The 19,359-nt window shown below is 39.5% G+C and overlaps 1 protein-coding gene across 4 annotated transcripts in view; it reads left to right on the forward strand.

The window, feature by feature from the left end:
• Window positions 1–19,359, forward strand: part of RELN (reelin) — a 521,022-nt gene that overhangs the window by 394,855 nt on the left and 106,808 nt on the right. For all 4 annotated transcript variants that reach the window (XM_067745999.1, XM_067746000.1, XM_067746001.1 and 1 more), the window contains exons 23-28: window positions 900–1,037; window positions 1,903–2,089; window positions 9,159–9,364; window positions 12,010–12,181; window positions 12,667–12,867; window positions 17,753–17,985. In XM_067745999.1, the coding sequence (XP_067602100.1) occupies window positions 900–1,037; window positions 1,903–2,089; window positions 9,159–9,364; window positions 12,010–12,181; window positions 12,667–12,867; window positions 17,753–17,985 (1,137 nt within the window). The remainder of the gene's footprint in view (window positions 1–899; window positions 1,038–1,902; window positions 2,090–9,158; window positions 9,365–12,009; window positions 12,182–12,666; window positions 12,868–17,752; window positions 17,986–19,359) is intronic.

Genomic DNA, 19,359 nt, shown 5'->3' on the forward strand with positions numbered 1-19,359 from the left:
ATCTGTAGATAGTGTACTTGGGGAGGGTTTAATTAATGGAACTGAGCATGCGCGTTAATTCTGCAAATTCTTTTTGTTTTCTTTTTTTTTTTTTTTTTGCGCTTTGACCAGAAAGAACTAATCATGGATCCCTGAAAGTTCCTAGAGGTGAAAAGTATGATGTGATTTTAAAAGAATTTTTTTATGGTAGTCAGTGAATGAAAACCTTCCTGGCATTGCTCTCAAAACATCCTCTTCTTTAGACTTTATATGTAGTTTAGATGAATCAGGGTCCCAAGTGTTTCTCTATGTGTAATGGACTGTTTTAAAGTTTTTATCTCCACTTAACATCAGCTTGTCCGTGAAACCTAAGCAAGTTAATGTTTCAGAAATAAGAAGCAGGATTTAGCACCCAGATGTTCTTACTTGTAAAATAGTACATTGTAGCCCATCCCCTCAACCCCAAAACCATACCTCCAAACAAAACTTTTGTTTTGCATTGAGAGCTAACTGGAAGTCTTCCAATAACTACTGATACGTTTATTTTAAGAAACTGCCTTACTCTAAGTTAAACACTGTGCATTTTCATCTGTGAAAGAGACAGTTTCTTACAAATTTTTATTTTTAAAAGATATCGTTTTACTTCCTTTCTTTTCCGCACGTCAAATCCCTGTGCAACAACAACATAAATCTGATATTGTGTTTTTCTTTAAAATACAAATTTATTAATTAAATGTAGTCTCAAATAAATTAAGATCGAGGTATATACAAAATAGGCTTTCCTTCACGGTGGATGATTAGCAGCTAAATTCAAGTTCCAGAGAGTTCGTTCTCTGAAGGATTTTGAGCTCCACCGTTCCTTGTCTATACGGTCCCATGTCAGTTAAAATACTGTTTTTGTTACTGTGCCTTGTTTCTAGGTCCAGCGCCACCCGCTTCCGCTGGAGTCAGAGCTATTACACTGCCCAAGACGAGTGGGCGTTAGACAGCATTTACATTGGGCAGCAGTGCCCAAACATGTGCAGTGGGCACGGCTCCTGCGACCACGGCGTGTGCAGGTACGTGCGTCAGGAGGCCTGGTTGACTCTGCTTTTCTGGATGTGTGTTTATAGCCATACCACAGCAGCTGTCATCAGTTATAGGAATCACCTGATAAATAATGAGATCGCCAAAGGAAAACGATCCTCCTTTCTGTCTTTATTCTAGATGTAAAAGATATTGTTGTATTTCAATAAGTATAAAGCCATAGATTGTAAACCTCAAAATGTAACCTCCTGGGTTTAAATTTCAGAGTTTATCCATTAGCCCCAAAGTCCTCTTTGTTAGTTAACAGAGCCTTGCTATTGCTTCCCCCCTCCTTCCCTTGATAGTCTTAAAGCTCTAGTCAAACAGCTGCTACACGCTTTCCTACAGCACTTCACCAGAAGCTCAAGGTTGTGTATGGTGGGAGATGGTGATTATCGCTAATGAGGATGAGATAGGAACACACTTGAATACTTAAAGACTCTAAAAGAGACATAATCTAATCAGAAAGAGGAACTGTAAAACACGGCCACAATTAAATGTTGGGTGAGCAGACAAACATTTATATGTGACCTTTTAAGCCTACGGGAAGATCTCACGATCCTTCCCCTCCCCGCATCACACATGTGCACACACGCCTGTATCCTTCATTACTACTTGATGCCTCATCTCTACTGTTACAGCACTATTTGTTTTAAGAATGGATTCTATCCCTTTTTTCCCCCTTGTGCAAAACTGAAGGTTGCTACCACCATCTTCAAAGATTACACTGTAGAGAAAAGTCTAGTACAGATGCCCATACCCGAACAAAAGTGAGATATAGGAAATGTTGCAGGTCAGATGGCTGTGGCATTCACACAGGAGTCCATCACTTGTTCACTCGGCCCTCCTCTCTTGTAGGTGTGACCAGGGATACCAAGGCACTGAGTGCCACCCAGAAGCTGCCCTTCCTTCCACGATCATGTCGGACTTTGAGAACCCAAATGCTTGGGAGTCTGACTGGCAAGAAGTTATTGGGGGAGAAATTGTAAAACCAGAAGAAGGGTGTGGAGTCATCTCTTCTGGATCATCTCTGTATTTCAGCAAGGTAGGACTAAGAGCCAGGAGTAAGTGATCAGGACAGTGGCTATTTCAATATGTGACTGATGTTGTAGCTGTCTGAACTCAGAAGGTACAAATATGACGCAGTTTTATTTTTCCCTACATTCCCTGCTTTTGACTGAACTTTGTCAAATTTCTATGCCTTAGCTCCATTTGGGAAACTCATAGTTTTATGCTTGTCTTTGCTTACTACAAATCCAGATAGGCCGGTTTAAAATTCCTGCCTTTCTTGGACCTGATTTAAAGCTCATTGCTTTCCTTTCCTCCAGTGCCAGCCAGGCTTGTATCCTGGGGGGCTTTGAGTGGGGCAGGGTCTTGGCCCGTTCTCATACCAGGCTTTGGAGGGTGTGTGAGCACGCGGGCCTGGGGGTGAGGACGTGAGTGGTGGTGGAGGTAGTGGAGCTTAGAAGTTAACAACAGCAACTCTGGAGCCAGACTGCCTGTTTCAGTCTGATTCTGCCACTTCCTAGCTGTGTGACTTGGAACAAATACCTTAACCTCTCTGTGACTTGGCTTCCTCGTTTGTAAAAGAGTATCTACCTCATTAGGGTTATTATGCAGGTTAAATGAGTTAGTACTTGTAAATCATGTAGAACGGTACCTAACATGTAGAAAACATTTCTAGAAATGTTTATTCAATTTGTCAATCCATTAATCCCAAGAATATGATTGGAGGAAGGAGGAATAAAGGTGAAGGTAGGGGTGTGCAAAGCCATTCCTAGGGTACTGGCCAGCTCTACATCAAGAGCAGACATCTCAGGTCCTATTTCAGCTCAGTTTGGTGGCTGCTGGTGGCATCAGCTGATGTGGGACTGTCCTAGTCAACTTGGGCTACTATAACAAAATACCATAGAGTGGGTGGCTTCAACAGCAAACGTTTTTCTCTCACAGTTCTGCAAGCTGGAAAGTCCAAGATCAAGGCACTAGCAGATCCAATGTCTAGTGAGGGCCTGCTTCCACATTTGCAGGATGGCCATCTTTGCATTGTATCCTCACATGGTGGAGAGAGAGAGCAGAGAGGGAGAAAGCAGGCCTTCTCCTGTCTCTTCTTATAAGGGCACTAATCCCATCATGAGGACTCCACCTTCATCATTTAACTACCTGCCAGAGGCCTCACCTCCTAATACGATCCCTATAAGGGTTAACCTTTCAACATATGAATTTGGGGGCACCCCATAACAGGGGCTCTGAGTAGAAGGTTTTCTTGCAGGGTTCAGCTTTCCCAGTGGAAGCAGACAGATCAGTACATACCGACTAGGGATAGAGGTGCCTGATTCTCTTGGAACACTCATAACCCGTGTTGCTTGGTGAGGGATGTGGCTGAGAGAACCACCTTCCTCTCCTCCCTTGCTACAGTCCAGACAGGACATTCTTTTCTTCGTGCCTCCTCCAGTTCATCTCTTCATATAGTTTTCGAAAGGACTGCAGAGGGGAGCAGGTCCAGCTCTCCAACCTGAGCAATGTGTTCAACCCTAATTATTGGCAGCTCTCTTTAGAATGTGGGGTGACCAGCACCACTTCTTTCCAGCAGGGACTATAGCCACCAATTCTAGGACAACTGAAAATGTCCCATTCCACGTCACATAGCAAGTACACAAAGGTGGGTGATATACCATAGGGCTGATGTGTTGCAGAACCTGTTTGGGCAGAAATCCAAAACAAGTTAATGTATGCAAATGCAAAAATAGGTACAGCTTTCGTTTTGAGGCAGGTGCAGAACAAAGAATCAGATAGAAAATGTAAACAAGATAGAAAATGTAAACAAGAAAATGTAAATAACAAAGTAGACAAGCTGGAAAATGACAGAAAATCAGGGACGGATTCCATTTAATGATATTTCTTATCCATTGACATCTAAGATCCCCATGTCATTATTCTTAGAGATAATAGTCAATAAGTGACCAATATTCATTGCATAGATCTGGGTACACTGTATAATCATGCAGAAATGAAAAGATTGTGTCTCCCATAACCATCAATTTTAAAACAAGATTATGAATCCTTAACCAATATTTACCCAAACACCCCAGTAAACATGTGCGCATACACACAGATATTTTAAACATATAAAGGTTACATATCAATATTTCTAACACTTAATTCAAGATTATGTCTGGAGTCAAGCTACCTGGCTTTATACCTGGGCTCCAAAACTAATTAATTGGTTCACCTTGCAGAGTTATAACATCTTTCTGTGTCACAGTTTTTTCGACTGTAAAGTAGGATGTTGAGAGTGAGTTAATGCAGGTAAAGAATAAAGGACAGTGTTGGGCATATAGAAATAACCTATAAGTGTTAGCTATCATAATTACATTTTATGAAAATAAATTTCAAACTGGTATCATTGAATATTTCCATATGTACGCCCTGCCACTAACAAAATCAGCATTTCAAAAATAAAATCATTCTCTTCCTCTCCGAAACCAGCTTTCTCCCTAAATTTTTGTCAAAATATCTAAGGATCATATTTTTACTTTTTTCTCTTGTTATCAGTCAGATCTGTTTTGAATTCTAAGTGAGAGAAACTAGCTTAAGCAAAAAAGAAGGAAAATTGGTTCTTCTAATCAAAACAGGGAGGGCTTAGATGAAACTTGACTCAGAGATACATGGAGCTGGAAACACAAATGCCCACAGAACTCTCTCCTTAAGAGGAGACTCTATTTTCAGGTCAGCTGTCGTCGTGAGAGTGAAACCATGGCCACAGAGCTCTATAAGCAACTCCATAGGAAAATGTGGGAAAGCTTTCTGATTGGCCAGTCACGTGTCCGGGGAATGGCGTAATATGATTGGCATGGCCAGAGTTATATACTCGCTCCTTTGGCAGAGAGGTGGGATACACAATTTGGCACCTACCACCAGCCAGCATAATTGAAGTAAAGAAGGGGTAATAACCCAAAGGAAGTGTTCCTTAGACCTTTGCAAACCACCCTAGATTAATTTCTCTAAAAACATGCTTCTGTCCTGTCACTCTTCCATCACCAGTGTTCAGGATAGTCTCCAATACTGCTGCCCTAACTACAGAACTTATTTTCTTTTTCCAAACATGAGTCCTCTGCTCCAAACAGGAAGCTCTCCTCATCATCCCAGATTTTGCCAATTTCCCTCTTTGCTTAGCCTCCACTGCTTTCCGTTAGGCCTTCCACGGCCTCTCACATCCATATAAACCTTGCAGTGTTTTGCCCAAATCCTGCTGCTTCTGACATCGAAAGCTTGGCCTCTGTATACTGGTGCCAAATCGAATCTCAGAGACAGAATTTTGGGTGAAGTAGAAAAGAATAGCTTTATTGCTTTGCCAGGCAAAGGGGGACACAGTGGGCTCCTGCCCTGAAAAACTGTGTCCCACCCCAGGAGGATTTGGTGAGGAGTTTTATAGCAATAGTTCAAGGATGGGGTTGCTGATAAGATTAGCGTGTGTGCAGGGCCTGCACTCTTTGTTGTTGTTTTTTTTTAGAAGATGTTGGTGGTAGGAGTTTATTAATTAATTTATTTATTTTTGTTGTATTGGGGCTTTGTTTCTGTGCAAGGGCTTTCTCTAGTTGCGGCGAGCGGGGGCCACTCTTCATCGCGGTGCGCGGGCCTCTCACTATCGCGGCCTCTCTTGTTGCGGAGCACAGGCTCCAGACGCGCAGGCTCAGTAGTTGTGCCTCACGGGCCTAGTTGCTCCACGGCATGTGGGATCCTCCCAGACCAGGGCTCGAACCCGTGTCCCCTGCATTAGCAGGCAGATTCTCAACCACTGCGCCACCAGGGAAGCCCCTTGCACTCTTTTAATCTCATTTCAGGTGATCTCTTGATAGGCTTCTCTGGCTCCTTTAATCTGGCCTCAGGTGGTCTTCTCTGGTATGAAGAATGCTGACATCTGCCACTTGTTGGGTTTTAATTCTATAAAGAGCTCAAAAGATATTGTTAATGTGTATCCCTTGAGGCAGAACCACAACCCTGCGCCAAGGCTGCATTATTGTTTCTTGGCCGTTCCTCCCTTGTCTCTGCATACCCTCCCTTCCCTGATTGACAACTGTTTGAATCTGTCCTTTGGGACTCAGGGAAGGTCATAGAGGCTGGAGTCTATTCCCTACAAACAAGGAGTGGGGCACACAGAAAGGCTTTTGTGCCCAGAAGCCCCACAGGGTCCTGCTCAGTTTCACTTCCATGGGGCTTTCTGGGACTAGGGCAGAGTACACTGATCTTTCCTTTCTTTGACTGCCCCTCTCATTGTGTTCCCTACATGTATAGATCATATTTTTATTTTTATTCTCACAGTACCCAGCAAAATGCACAGTCTTACTGACTGAGCCAAACTTCTAGATAAGATGTTCAACTCAGAAATGCATGCTTTGCGTTAGGCATTTACATATCAATAAATACCCTTGAGACTGAATAGATTGGAGCATTGATCATTAATCATATGACCAAATGGGATTTAACAAGGGATAGAACTTGGTCTGCAGCCCTAAGTTATTACTCTCCCTGCACGTACGTATCTGTGGACTCTCCTTTCAAGTTTGTTTTTATAACACGTGATATTGAGCTTGGTATAACTGGCAACCGGTAATTATTTGCTGAAGAAAGAAATCAATGAATGGATGAAAGAAAATTGGAAAACAACAGAAAGTTATAAAGAAATGGTTATTTTCAAATAAATATAGTAGACTTTTATTCTACTGGCATTTTGATTAAAGAAGATTTTAATGGAAGTCAAAAGGTAAAGTTTTTATAAAGCATTTTAGAGGTTTTGTTATAAAGGCTCTAGACTCTGTAGGCGTTACCTTTAAATTCTGTATTATTTTATCTAAACACTGAAGACATTTTAACCTAGAATGCTGGGGGAAATTGGAGGGTATTTTCCACACTCTAGGAATGAGAAGGTCCTTAATCTATTACTCCAACACATGTATACGCATATTACATGTTTATATATATCTACACATATACATAAATACATTGATCATAGTATAGTAGAAAAACTGCAAACCGTGTGTTAACATCTGATTCTAAATTCTGACAAAATAGTTTGCCCTGAGCCATTTCCTTTTTCTCTCTTTTCCCCCTTTAAAACAATGTTCAGCATTTCAGGTCACCAAACAAAAGAAAATGACTTGTACTACTCTCTAGGAAAAAACATCTTCAGTGCCAAACCAAGCATTTGTATGATATTTTTCATTTTTAAAAAATCCCACAGGGCTTCCCTGGTGGCGCAGTGGTTGAGAGTCCACCTGCTGCTGCAGGGCACGCGGGTTCGTGCCCCGGTCCGGGAAGATCCCACATGCCACGGAGCGGCTAGGCCCGTGAGCCATGGCCGCTGAGCCTGTGCTCCGCAACGGGAGAGGCCACAACAGTGAGAGGCCGGCATACTGCAAAAAAAAAAAAAAAAAAAAAAAAAATCCCACAAAACACTCTCAAAATCTCTATAGAGCAACACCATAATCTTCTGGAAGAACAACACTGTTCTGTGAATTTCACAATTGACCAATCATTCCAACCATTTAATTGTGATAGTTGGATTTTTATCATTCTCCTCACCTTAGATCTTTATCGTTCTGGCTCTTTTCCCCATGCCAGGGTTTTCATAGAAGTTTGCTGGGTGGGAATTAACCAGCTAGGTTCTTCTCAAATTCATTCTTCCTGTACTGATCCTGAGGCACGAAAATTCTAGGTCAGATTATAATAATCTCTGGGTTGTTTCCACTTAACACTATTTCAAATCAACAGCAAGAAAAATGAAAAGCACATCTAACACGTTGAAAATGCATATTTTAAGATTTCTTCTAATACATACATAAAATTGAGAGTTCCAAAAAATGAGTTTCTGTCTCAGGATTGACCTCAGTTCTCTTTTTGCTGGCACCCTTGTCTATTTTGGAATCTCTTAATTGGCTTTAGATTTATCAGTAACAGTGTACTCCTGTAATTATCCCCAAGTATTTCCCCTGTGACTTCTAATAACCGAAACCCTTTCTTAATTAACTTAGTGGATTAGAGTAGGGTTTAAATTATAAGTGTGAGGGGTGCTTTTCTCTATACTGTGTATTCTGTCTCAGGTTTTCTTCCCAAATATTAATTGAACTCCTCGGAAACTCTCTAAGACCACTCAGTGCAGTCCATGGATTAGCTTTGGCAGAATCAGTTTGGGTGAAAGAATCTTATCAGCAAACTTCTTTCCAATCCTGTTAGCATGAAACCGTTTAGAGACAACAGAAATGATGACAAACCTTGTCAATTTGTATCTCATACCTCACAACAGAACTGTGACAGGCAGGGGATGCACTAAGCAAAAGAAGCAAGTTGCTGGATTTGAGGAAGTTTTTAACATTTTTAAGTCACAAAGAGACCATTTAATGGTTGCAAAAACTTATTTAATGATCCCTCCCACCCTCTCTATGTCCAAGAGATAGACTGACTGGGCGCCCGAGAGACTTCAGTACTCTCTTTTTGTCAAGAAGTTTGTGTCTTGCCTGTTTTACCTCAATTCCCAGGGAGGAGGAGAGCTGGGGCATATCTATTAAGAGATTGTCCCCTCAGGAAGAGATGCCGTGTGCTAGGCAAGTTATGCAACATATTATTTCATCTAATTGTCACAACACCGTAAGGAAGGTATTATTACTCATGTTATAACTTTGAGGAAAATAAAAGCTCAGAAAGGTCACACAGCTAGTGAACAGCATGAATCATGGGCTGAGATTCAAACCCAGCTCCAGCTGATTTCAAAGTATGTATGTGGTCTTTCTTCTCCATGACTCTGCCTGGAGGAGATTTCCAAAGCGAATACTGGGAGTGTTTTCATTAAAATGAATTTTGCTTTATTATTAAAGACTTTTCAGTACCCTTTGGTGGAATTAGCAGTTCTCAAGGATCTCATAACCGAATCTGGGAGTCAGTGATGTAGAGACTAATAGAATGGATCCAGGAGCAGTTAAATGGCATAACCTGCTCCTCTCAACAATAAATGAGAATAAGATCATCTCCACGTAGTGCTAGGATGCTCATATGAATTTGAAACGGAAACAACTAATTGCTCCCAGATAATTGAATCTATGATTTTCCTGTTCTTCCGAAAGGCTGGAAAAAGACGGTTGGTGAGCTGGGATCTGGATACTTCCTGGGTGGACTTTGTCCAGTTCTACATACAGATCGGTGGAGAGAGTGCTGCGTGCAACAAGCCCGACAGCAGAGAGGAGGGCATCCTTCTCCAGTACAGCAACAATGGGGGCATCCAGTGGCACCTGCTGGCGGAGATGTACTTCTCAGACTTCAGCAAACCCAGGTAACCAGCTCCAATCTCCTTCCAGTGCGATAATAATTATTATCTCCTTGATTATTATTAGGCCTTACCATACTAATATCCCTGTTTTGCATTTTACAACTGAACCTTATTTTATTGGAAAAAATTATTGAAAAATATGTATATCCAATTCTTACAAATTAAATATATTTTAGATATAATACTTAACAATAGAGCTATTTTGTAGATTGAAGGTTCATAAGTTCGTTGTTTTAAAACATTGAGTTATTTCAAGGTGACATAACTCTCCATAATATAACACAATTAGATATGCAGACAGACCAACCCAAAGCATTTCTTCTAAGGCACACGGGGGAGAGGTGGAAACCAGAAAAGAGGCAACTGGGTCTAACAAGAGTCATAACATCCAAGGAGAGAGTCAGGGATGGTGGGTGGGAGATGGAGCCTGGTGAGATTCCCCCCATACAGTAGAAGGGGAATTGATAATGGGGCCAAACGGGAATTGATAATGGGGCCAAACTGGTTTAAACAACAGTTTGAAACTATTCAAATTATTTTTTCCAAGTAATAGCATTGTCCATCTGGAAATTACTGAGAATTCAGTAAAGCAACTAGAGTACTATATAGACAAACAAAAATTCACTAGCTTTTTCAAATTCCAGAGATATTCCATTTTTATTTAAGGGAGTTTTTCTTTAGGGGCTATTTCATCACGTTCTCAAAGAGTTCTATGACACTAAACTGGTTAAGAAATTCTGAATTGGAAGATATCAGAAGAAGACCCCATGATGGCAAATACATAAATAAATATAAGTTTAAGAAACAATACTGAGAATCTCTGTAAAGGAAATGATAAAACTTCAAAACTTCCTTCAGAGATATAAAAGAAAACAAATAAATGGAAAATAATACAGCATCCCTGGATAGGAAAACTGAACATTGTGATATGAAGAAATCTCTTAATTTACATTTAATGCTATTCCAATCAGAATCTTAGTGGCACTTTTTGGGGGGGAGCTTTATATCTGGAAATATAAACTGGCAAAAATAGTTTAAACTTTTGACAAAATATAGAGGGATGCCCTGCACAATATTAAAACATATTGTATAAGCTACAGTATTAAAGTGGAATGATACCAGTGCATGGATAGAACAATCAAGCCAAATAGATGACCCAGAAATTGACTCAGATATCTGTACAAACATATATGAAAAAAAGACACATCAACTATCAATGATAAAGAAATGGTTATTCAATCAAATGGTGTTAGAAAAAAATGGGTAGGCTCTTGGGGAAAAGTACCTATTTAGATTATCACCTTACATCAGCAAAAACTGTTAAAGACTGGTTAAAGATTTAAACACTTAGGTTGCTATCTGATCTTGGAAAAAGACCTGAACTTTCTAAACATAAGTTCAACGCAAGAATTAACAAAGAAAAGGACTGCTTACACAGAAATATACTACATACAGATGTAAAACTAAGTACACATGTAACACATATATTTCAAAGAAAACAGAAAAAAAATGAAAAGAAGGAAAGCAAACTGAGAAAATATATGCAACAAATACGAGAAATAGAGGATCAGTGTTCCTGTAAAGAGCTTATACAAATTATCAAGAAAAACACTAAGATCCCAATAGAAAAATGGGTAAAAGGAATGAGTAGATGTTACACAACAGGGAAGACATATGTTTAATAAAATATGATTAATATCCAACCTCTGTGGCAATAAAAAAGATACCATTTTTCAACAGTCAAATGGTCATTTTTTAATGACAACACCAAGTGCTCTCTCCACATGGAGCAGCAAGACAGGTCCTCTCATGTCATCCTGCAAACCATCATGACCCTCCCAGAAAGGAATTTGGAAAAATCCAGAGCCTTAAACGTGACCAGTTTATTTGACCTGGTAATTCCATTTCTAAGAATCTTCCCTAAATAAATAAACTGAGGTATACATAAAGCTTTATACATAAAGATTTTTCATCACAGAATTATTTATAATAAGGAAAAGTGAAATAAATACTAGCACATCTGTGTGATGAAAAATTATATAAACGGTAAAATGATCTTAAGAACTTACTTTATTGACATGAGAATGTGCTTATGATATAATGTTAAGTTTTAAACTGTAAGATACCGAATCATACATATATCTCACCTATGTAAAAGATTACATGCTTTAATGATATACATCAAATTGTTAACAGAGGCCAACCCCATGCAGTAGCTTATGGGTGATATATGTTTCATTTTTAATGCTTATTTATGTTTTCCCCCAATAAGTAAGAACTGCCTTGAAAAAATTGTAATGCTATTTTAATGCAATAACATACAGAGGAACAGCTTTTTCTTGAGGGTTTCTTTAAAATATTATGGCCATTGTCATAGTAGTCAAAAGACACTGTTCAATGGATCAAACGCAGCTGAAATATTTGCCTCCGAAAGATACAATTCCAAACGGAAAAACCAGGATCAGGACTAAGCTTGCTTACAACTTTAAACCTCTTGTCTTATCTGTCTAAACTTAGAAACTTTACAAAAATACCAAGAGATCAAACAAAACATAACTTTCTCTTGTTGCTACTCGTGTTATTTTAACAGCTGCTAAGAAAAACACGGCTTTTCCTTTCCCAACGCTAAATGATTTGCTTTTATGCAGATTTGTCTATCTGGAGCTGCCAGCTGCTGCCAAGACCCCTTGCACCAGTTTCCGCTGGTGGCAGCCTGTGTTCTCAGGGGAGGGCTATGACCAGTGGGCAGTCGATGACATCATCATTCTGTCCGAGAAGCAAAAACAAATCATCCCAGTTGTCAACCCAACTTTACCCCAGGTACTTCTTATTATGTCTGAACTCCAAGAAGACATAGAATGGTAAAAGAGGATGGGATCAAATAACTACTCACTCCCCCAAAGATTTAGTGCTTGACACTTGAACATGTAGTTTAGTTTCCTGTGTTTGCACTTAACTTTTTTACCTCTCTATGCTACTAGTTCATAGATTATTTTGATGTTAAAAAAACAAAACAAAACAAAAAACAAGACTAGAAAGTTTGGCCATGTCATTAAATATGATTATTAGTGTGTTTATGAAATGATTAGATACACAGTGGCAAAATATATTCAGTTGTTAAATAATCAGGAGAAAAAGTTCATGGCAGTTTAAAAAACAAAAAAAAAAGTTAATTTAGAGAGTCTGCTGTATTTTCCTAGAAATACAAGTAGTACATGGCCCTGCGTGTCATGAACTGAAAATTCCTTTCTTGTTTTCAAAGCTACCAAATTGCCTTTCTGTGTTGTTTGTGTTGTTCCTATTAGAACTTTTATGAGAAGCCGGCTTTTGATTACCCTATGAATCAAATGAGTGTGTGGTTGATGTTGGCTAATGAAGGAATGGTTAAAAATGAAACTTTCTGCTCTGCCACGCCATCAGCCATGGTGTTTGGAAAATCAGATGGGGATCGATTTGCAGTAACTCGAGATTTGACGCTGAAGCCTGGATATGTGCTGCAGTTTAAGGTATTTATGCACAAACTTCTTGCAGGTTAAGGAGCAGCCATCTTCCAGATTTATAAATGAAATTCACAAAGAACACAAAATATTCATATTCTAGTAAAGTAGGGACTCATCTGAACAAAGTTGCCAACAATCTTAGAATGGCAAAGCTTTTTAGCTCTACCCATAAGGGAAACAGCTTGTCAGTTTTTAATGAGCCCCAGGAGTTGTGGCTATGTCATTGTATTTCTTTAAGGGCTCATGGAACTCTACCAGAATTAAAAAGAAAGATGACTTTGAGGATTTCAATCTGATTGTGACTTAATAAATCCCACGCTTCTGAATGGTAATGGAAAAGTTCTCCTTTTCAGCTTACTAGTGCTTTTTGGACTCATGAGTAATTTTATGTTTTTACTATGGGGTTTTCAAACAATTTCTCTTCCTTTGATTGAGTAAATTTTTACTTTAATTTTCATTGTTCTCTTAAAAGCTGCTTGTTTTCTGTGCTGTGATAACATGTCAATATGTATAACAAGTATTTACTTTGACAAGCTCTCTTTTCAGAACCCTAATCAAAATTTCATTGTGTTTGTAATAAAATCCCATTGGTGAATTCTGGGGTTGAAAGTAATGCAGTTTCAATGAGCCGGCACAACTACATGGTCCTTGCATAATGGCAGGATGCAGATGCTAAATAAGTTACAAATGGAATTATTAAAGAGATCAGATGTTTACAGGAAGCTCTTCAAATATAATTTCCAGAGGTCTGTAAACAAGTCAGTCATAAATAAGATGATTAGTGAAGTGTTGTCCTTCTCTGTTTAGATTTTGATGCTAAATTGCCATGGAAAGAACACTCATAACAGTATATGACTCTATATTAATTTGTTGGTACTGCCTAAAATGGGAACAAAATAACACCAATAGCAAATACATTGCCAGAATAATATGCTCTTTCTCATCTTGCACGTTTTCTAATTAATTAGTCACAAAATCATGATAGTGTGTAGGTGTTGAACTCTGCAAGGTGGTATTCTGAAGTTTAGAAATCTAAATAGAGAAAACATTACTAAATGTTTCAAGTACTTAAACAACCAGCAACAATACATAATGCCTAAGAAAAGTCTCAATTCTCGAATCACACCAGCAGAAAACTGTTGATTTGTGGCTATCAGTTGATAATAGATATGTAATATGAGTGATTTGGGGATTGATAATTAATGTATATTTGGGATCTGTAATAAGAACTTGGTGTTATTTTTACAAAAGGCACGGTGCTGGTAAAGTTTTTGTGACTGCCTGCCATGTGTCAACACTAAGCTCTAGGAATATAGAGATGAGAAATACAGCCCAAGCCCTTAAGGAGCTCAGAAACTAGCAAGTGAGCCAGAAAAGTGAACAGTTGCATTACAGTCGCTGGAGTGCTGTGGTAGAGAGAGCCTCTGATACTATAGGAGTACCTGACATAGTTCCTGGCATGTGGCAGGTGCTCCAAAATTATCTGCTGGTTGAATAAATGGATGGATGGATGGATGAGTTGAAATTGGAAGTTTCTGGAAATACAGAGACTTAGCCAGTTGAAAAGTGGAGAGGGTGGGGGGATTCTAGTTAGAGGGAACAGAATGTGCAAATATGTGAAAATACATGAGAGTGCAAGTGAGAATGGAAATGTCAGAAATTTAAGGAGTTTGGAGTATTTGCCACAGAAATAAGAGATAAGGTTTGTCCTAAAGGGCTTTATATGATACTCTAAGTCACTTGGATATTAACCCAAGAGCGATGAGTCATGGAAGATGTTTAATACATTGAATGTAAAAATCAGACCTGTGTTTTAGAAAGATCATTCTGTTGACTTAACAGGAGGGGAAACTGGAATCAACAAGTACATTCATTCATTTATTCAGCAAATATTTGTAAAGCATCTACTATGTTCCGGGCTCAGTTCTAGGCTATGAGAATAACTAGGCATAGAGAGTTTGACTAGGGCGGTGTAGGATAATTACTATTTTGTAAAAGGTTGTCAAGTTAGCCTCACTAATAAAATAAGTTTTAATCTGAGACCTGTGAAAAGTGAAGGAGGGAGTCATGCAGCGAGCACTCCAGGCACAGAGAACAAAAACGACAAAAGCCTTGAAGTAGGAGTGTGCTTGGAAAAGTTCAAGAAACCAGAAGGATGCCACTGTGACTAGAGCAAAGTGAGGAAGGGGAGACAGGTAGAAAAAAATAAGATCAGACTTTGACTTCTGCTCTAAATAAAATGGCTAGCAGAAGAGTGACATACTCTGACTTAGGCTTTTAAAGAATCACTCCAGGGCTTCCCTGGTGGCGCAGTGGTTGAGAGTCCGCCTGCCGATGCAGGGGACACGGGTTCGAGCCCCGGTCCGGGAAGATCCCACGTGCCGCGGAGCGGCTGGGCCCGTGAGCCATGGCCGCTGAGACTGCGCGTCCGGAACTTGTGCTCCGCAACAGGAGAGGCCACAACAGTGAGAGGCCTGTGTACCGCAAAAAAAATAAAAAAGAATCACTCCAGTGACTGTGTTGCGAGTACACTGGCAGAGTCAAAGGCAGAGATAGAAAGACTGGCTGGGCAACTATTGTGGTGATCCCAATAATAGATGATGGGAACTTGGACCTGTGGGATAGCAGAGGAGGCAGAGAGAAGTACTCAGATTGTCGGGCATATGTTGAGTAAAGTGAGGATGCTAGAGCAGTCATCAAAGTAAGAAATGAGGAGGCCAGATTAAGGTGAAGCCTGGGATTATGAGATAAATGGATGGGTCTGAAAGATGTTAAAGGTGAGTAGTCTACAGGTTTGGGTGACCTATTGGGTGATAAAATGGATTCTAGAATGACTCCCACATTTCTACCTCCAGTCACTGAAATTGCAAATATAGGATTTAGGGATGCCTGTGGATTGCTGAAGGGCAGATGTACAGGAAGTAGTTATGTACATTGTGCAGAGAACCTGAGAGCGACCATATCTGGGAGTCATAGGGATTCAGAAGGAATCTGAAATTATGTTTGTGAATGAGATTAGGACGCAAGTATGAAGTAAAAAGATAAGAAAACCAAGAACTGCATTCTAGAAGACATCAACAGTTAAGAGGCAGGTCAGTTAAAAAAAAAAATCACAAAGATGTCACAGAACTGAAAGTTCCATCGACTTGCTTACTTTAGAAACAGTGGCAGTGATATTAAGTCTAAGACAAAAAGCTAAATAACTATGTGTGCCCAGTGTGGATGCTGTCACCACGTGCCAACCGAAGGCTGTGCTTACTAACTGGTAATATAATAAAAGGGTTTGTGTTACAAAAGGTAATCAGGCATCTGAGAGGGTCAAGTCTTTATTTTCTTGACATTTAACTATGTAAACTTGGAGAAATGAATCACAATAAAATTGCCATTGGCCACATTTTTAAATCCTTCTGAGAGACGCTTTCTAGCTCTGAGCATGGAATTAAGGAAAATATGGAGTCTTCCTTTTTTGAAAGACTGGCTCAAGCTACCTTATAGTCACAAAGATGAGCTGGTTGGCCCTTGAACTCTGACCCAATGTTATTTGCCTATGGGCCTACCTTTCCTGCGTCCTTTATTTTTTGGTCATGATTATGTTCTTTTGAGTTCTTCAATTTTTTTCTTTAAAATTTGACTATTCTTAGTTATAAAGTCTTTACAATAAAATTCTATGGTGGCACCAACCAACAAATGAAATAAGATATGAACAGATCATTTATATAAGATAGCATGTAATTAAATACCAGGAAAAGAGTCTGACATTTACAATTATCAAAAAATATAAACTAGGGGCTTCCCTGGTGGCGCAGTGGTTGAGAGTCCACCTGCCGATGCAGGGGACACAGGTTCGTGCCCCGGTCCGGGAAGATCCCACATGCCGCGGAGTGGCTAGGCCCGTGAGCCATGGCCGCTGAGCCTGCGCGTCCAGAGCCTGTGCTCTGCAACAGGAGAGGCCACAGCAGTGAGAGGCCCGTGTACCGCAAAAAAAGAAAAAAAAAAAAATATATATATATATATATAAACTAAAACAGTAATACAATCATTTATTAATTTAGAAAGAAACTGTCTAAAATTATAATAATATTGAGTGCTGTGTAAAACTGATTCATTTGAACCCAGGTGATTCAAAATGAACACATATAAATAGGAAATTCAAAGTGTTTCTGCATTTTGATTCAGTAATACTACTTCTGGGTATTGATATGCTTCTTTATAAAGTTTAGAAGAGAAAACAAGAATAAAAATGGTTGTGCTAGGGCATTGGGATTTAGGTTGCATGTTTTTATAATTTTTTTTAGAATATTGTTAATCCTGTGATGACAATCATCTACACAAGTACACAGAAGAGTAATAGTTTTATTTCTGGATTGTGTTGCTTATTTGATGCTGTGACAAGAACTTAGCTCTTTCATCTAAGCTGAGAATGATTTCTTACTGAGCTTTTGTAAGAAACCAGAGTAAAATTGCTTGTTCCACTGAAAGCAGAGGACAGCTTCAGTAACCTTCATGTTCTGAAGAGGACAGCCCTTTATCGTCTGCTTCCCTCTGTTTATACGCTCTGTCTGGGAAAGCAAAAAAAAGCAGTTTCTTGGCTTCTTATCTTTTGTCCAAGACTCCAGTCCCATCTGTGCTTCTCTCTTCCCTTCTATAATCTCAAGAAATCCACAAAATGGGCAACTGGTCCCGCTTTCTATTGAAAATCCCCTATTGCTTGCCTATACAGAGATTTCCAGAACCTTTGAAAGGGTCTTGGTTGGAATTGAGTTGCCCGTGTCTTATCATTGTAAATTTAGTGCAAACTCAGTAGAAAGAGCCCTGATGGCTGTAGCACCTAATTTGTTAAATGATGACTTGAAACCAAAAGCTTGTATAATTTTGTCTTTCCTTTTAACAGCTAAACATTGGGTGTGCCAATCAATTCAGCAGCGCTGCCCCAGTTCTTCTTCAGTACTCTCACGATGCTGGGATATCCTGGTTTCTGGTGAAAGAAGGCTGTTACCCAGCTTCTGCAGGCAAAGGATGTGAAGGAAACTCCAGAGAACTGAGTGAGCCCACCCTGTATCACACAGGGGACTTTGAAGAATGGACGAGAATCACCATTGTTATTCCAAGGTCTCTTGCATCCAGGTAAAGTGACCATTCTTATTATGTGCCATAGTTGCCATTTCTGAGGACCATATATTTATCTCAGTATCTTCATCTCATTTATCTCAATAGCCTAAGAGAATTCATAAACTCTAGCTGTAAGGACTCTTGAGGAAATGACGCTCATACTTGTGAAAAAGTTCACTCGCTCGCTCATCCATTCATTCATTCAACAAATATTTATTGAGCCACCCTACCTGTGCCAAGTTCTGTTCTGGGCACTGGATTACAGCCCTGAACAAAAGATGTTTAAAAGCTAAGGGAGTTATAAGGCATTATCGTATCAGACTTTCACTATATAGAGATTTGTGATAATGTAATGCCTCCTTAAATAGACAATTTGAGATATCTTACAATATAAAAGATCCCTTTAAATGACCATTAAGATAAATAATTAAATCAATAGGGGAAAAGATTTAAAATCAATTGACAGAAGAATGAGATAAATGGATCAAGAACTTGAAGCAAATTGGTTTCAGTAATAGGGCAACAAATTTAACTCTTAGCTTCCTGGCAGCTAGGACGTAGTGTGGGAGGTCAGGGGATAGGGTCATTTGGTTCTCACTGTTGGGTAAAAAGAAAGAAAATGCATGTATTCTGATAATATATATCAGATATATATATCTTTTATTTCTACATTCAGTATTCTAGAATACCTTTATAGTACATATATGTATCTTTGTGTCAGGTAGAGTAGGTAACATGAAAATCAGTGTTTTAACTCTGTAATTTTTCAAAAGATGAAGCATTCTTCAAGTAGACACTTCTTAATTGAATCCTAGAACATAACATTCAATTGTGACTCAGTCAAAGCATTTCTGTGCAGAGCTTAGATGGTATAAGACTACTGGCACTGCTGGTGATGTAAATTAATATATGGTTGATATACTCATTAGTGCCATTCATCAATATTTCCAGCTTACTTCCTTCCTGGAATATGGTAGGATTATACTTTCCCCACACCCTTTAAAGTTTGGCATTGCCAGGACTTCCTTGGTGGCACAGTGGTTAAGAATCTGCCTGCCAATGCAGGGGACATGGGTTTGAGCCCTGGTCTGGGAAGATCCCACATACCATGGAGCAACTAAGCCCACGAGCCACAACTACTGAGCCTGCGTGCCGCAGCTACTGAAGCCTGTGCGCCTAGAGCCCGTACTCCACAACAAGGGAAGCCACCGCGATGAGAAGCCCATGCGTCACAACGAAGAGTAGCCCCCGCTCGCCGCAACCAGAGAAAAAGCTCGCGCACAGCAACGAAGACCCAGTGCAGCCAAAAATAAATAAATAAATAGATAAATAAATGAATAAATTTATATAAAAAATAAAGTTTGGCGTTGCCTAATGAAATGTGAGTGG

Source organism: Pseudorca crassidens, chromosome 8 (genome assembly GCF_039906515.1).
Source record: "Pseudorca crassidens isolate mPseCra1 chromosome 8, mPseCra1.hap1, whole genome shotgun sequence".
NCBI lineage: Eukaryota > Metazoa > Chordata > Mammalia > Artiodactyla > Delphinidae > Pseudorca > Pseudorca crassidens.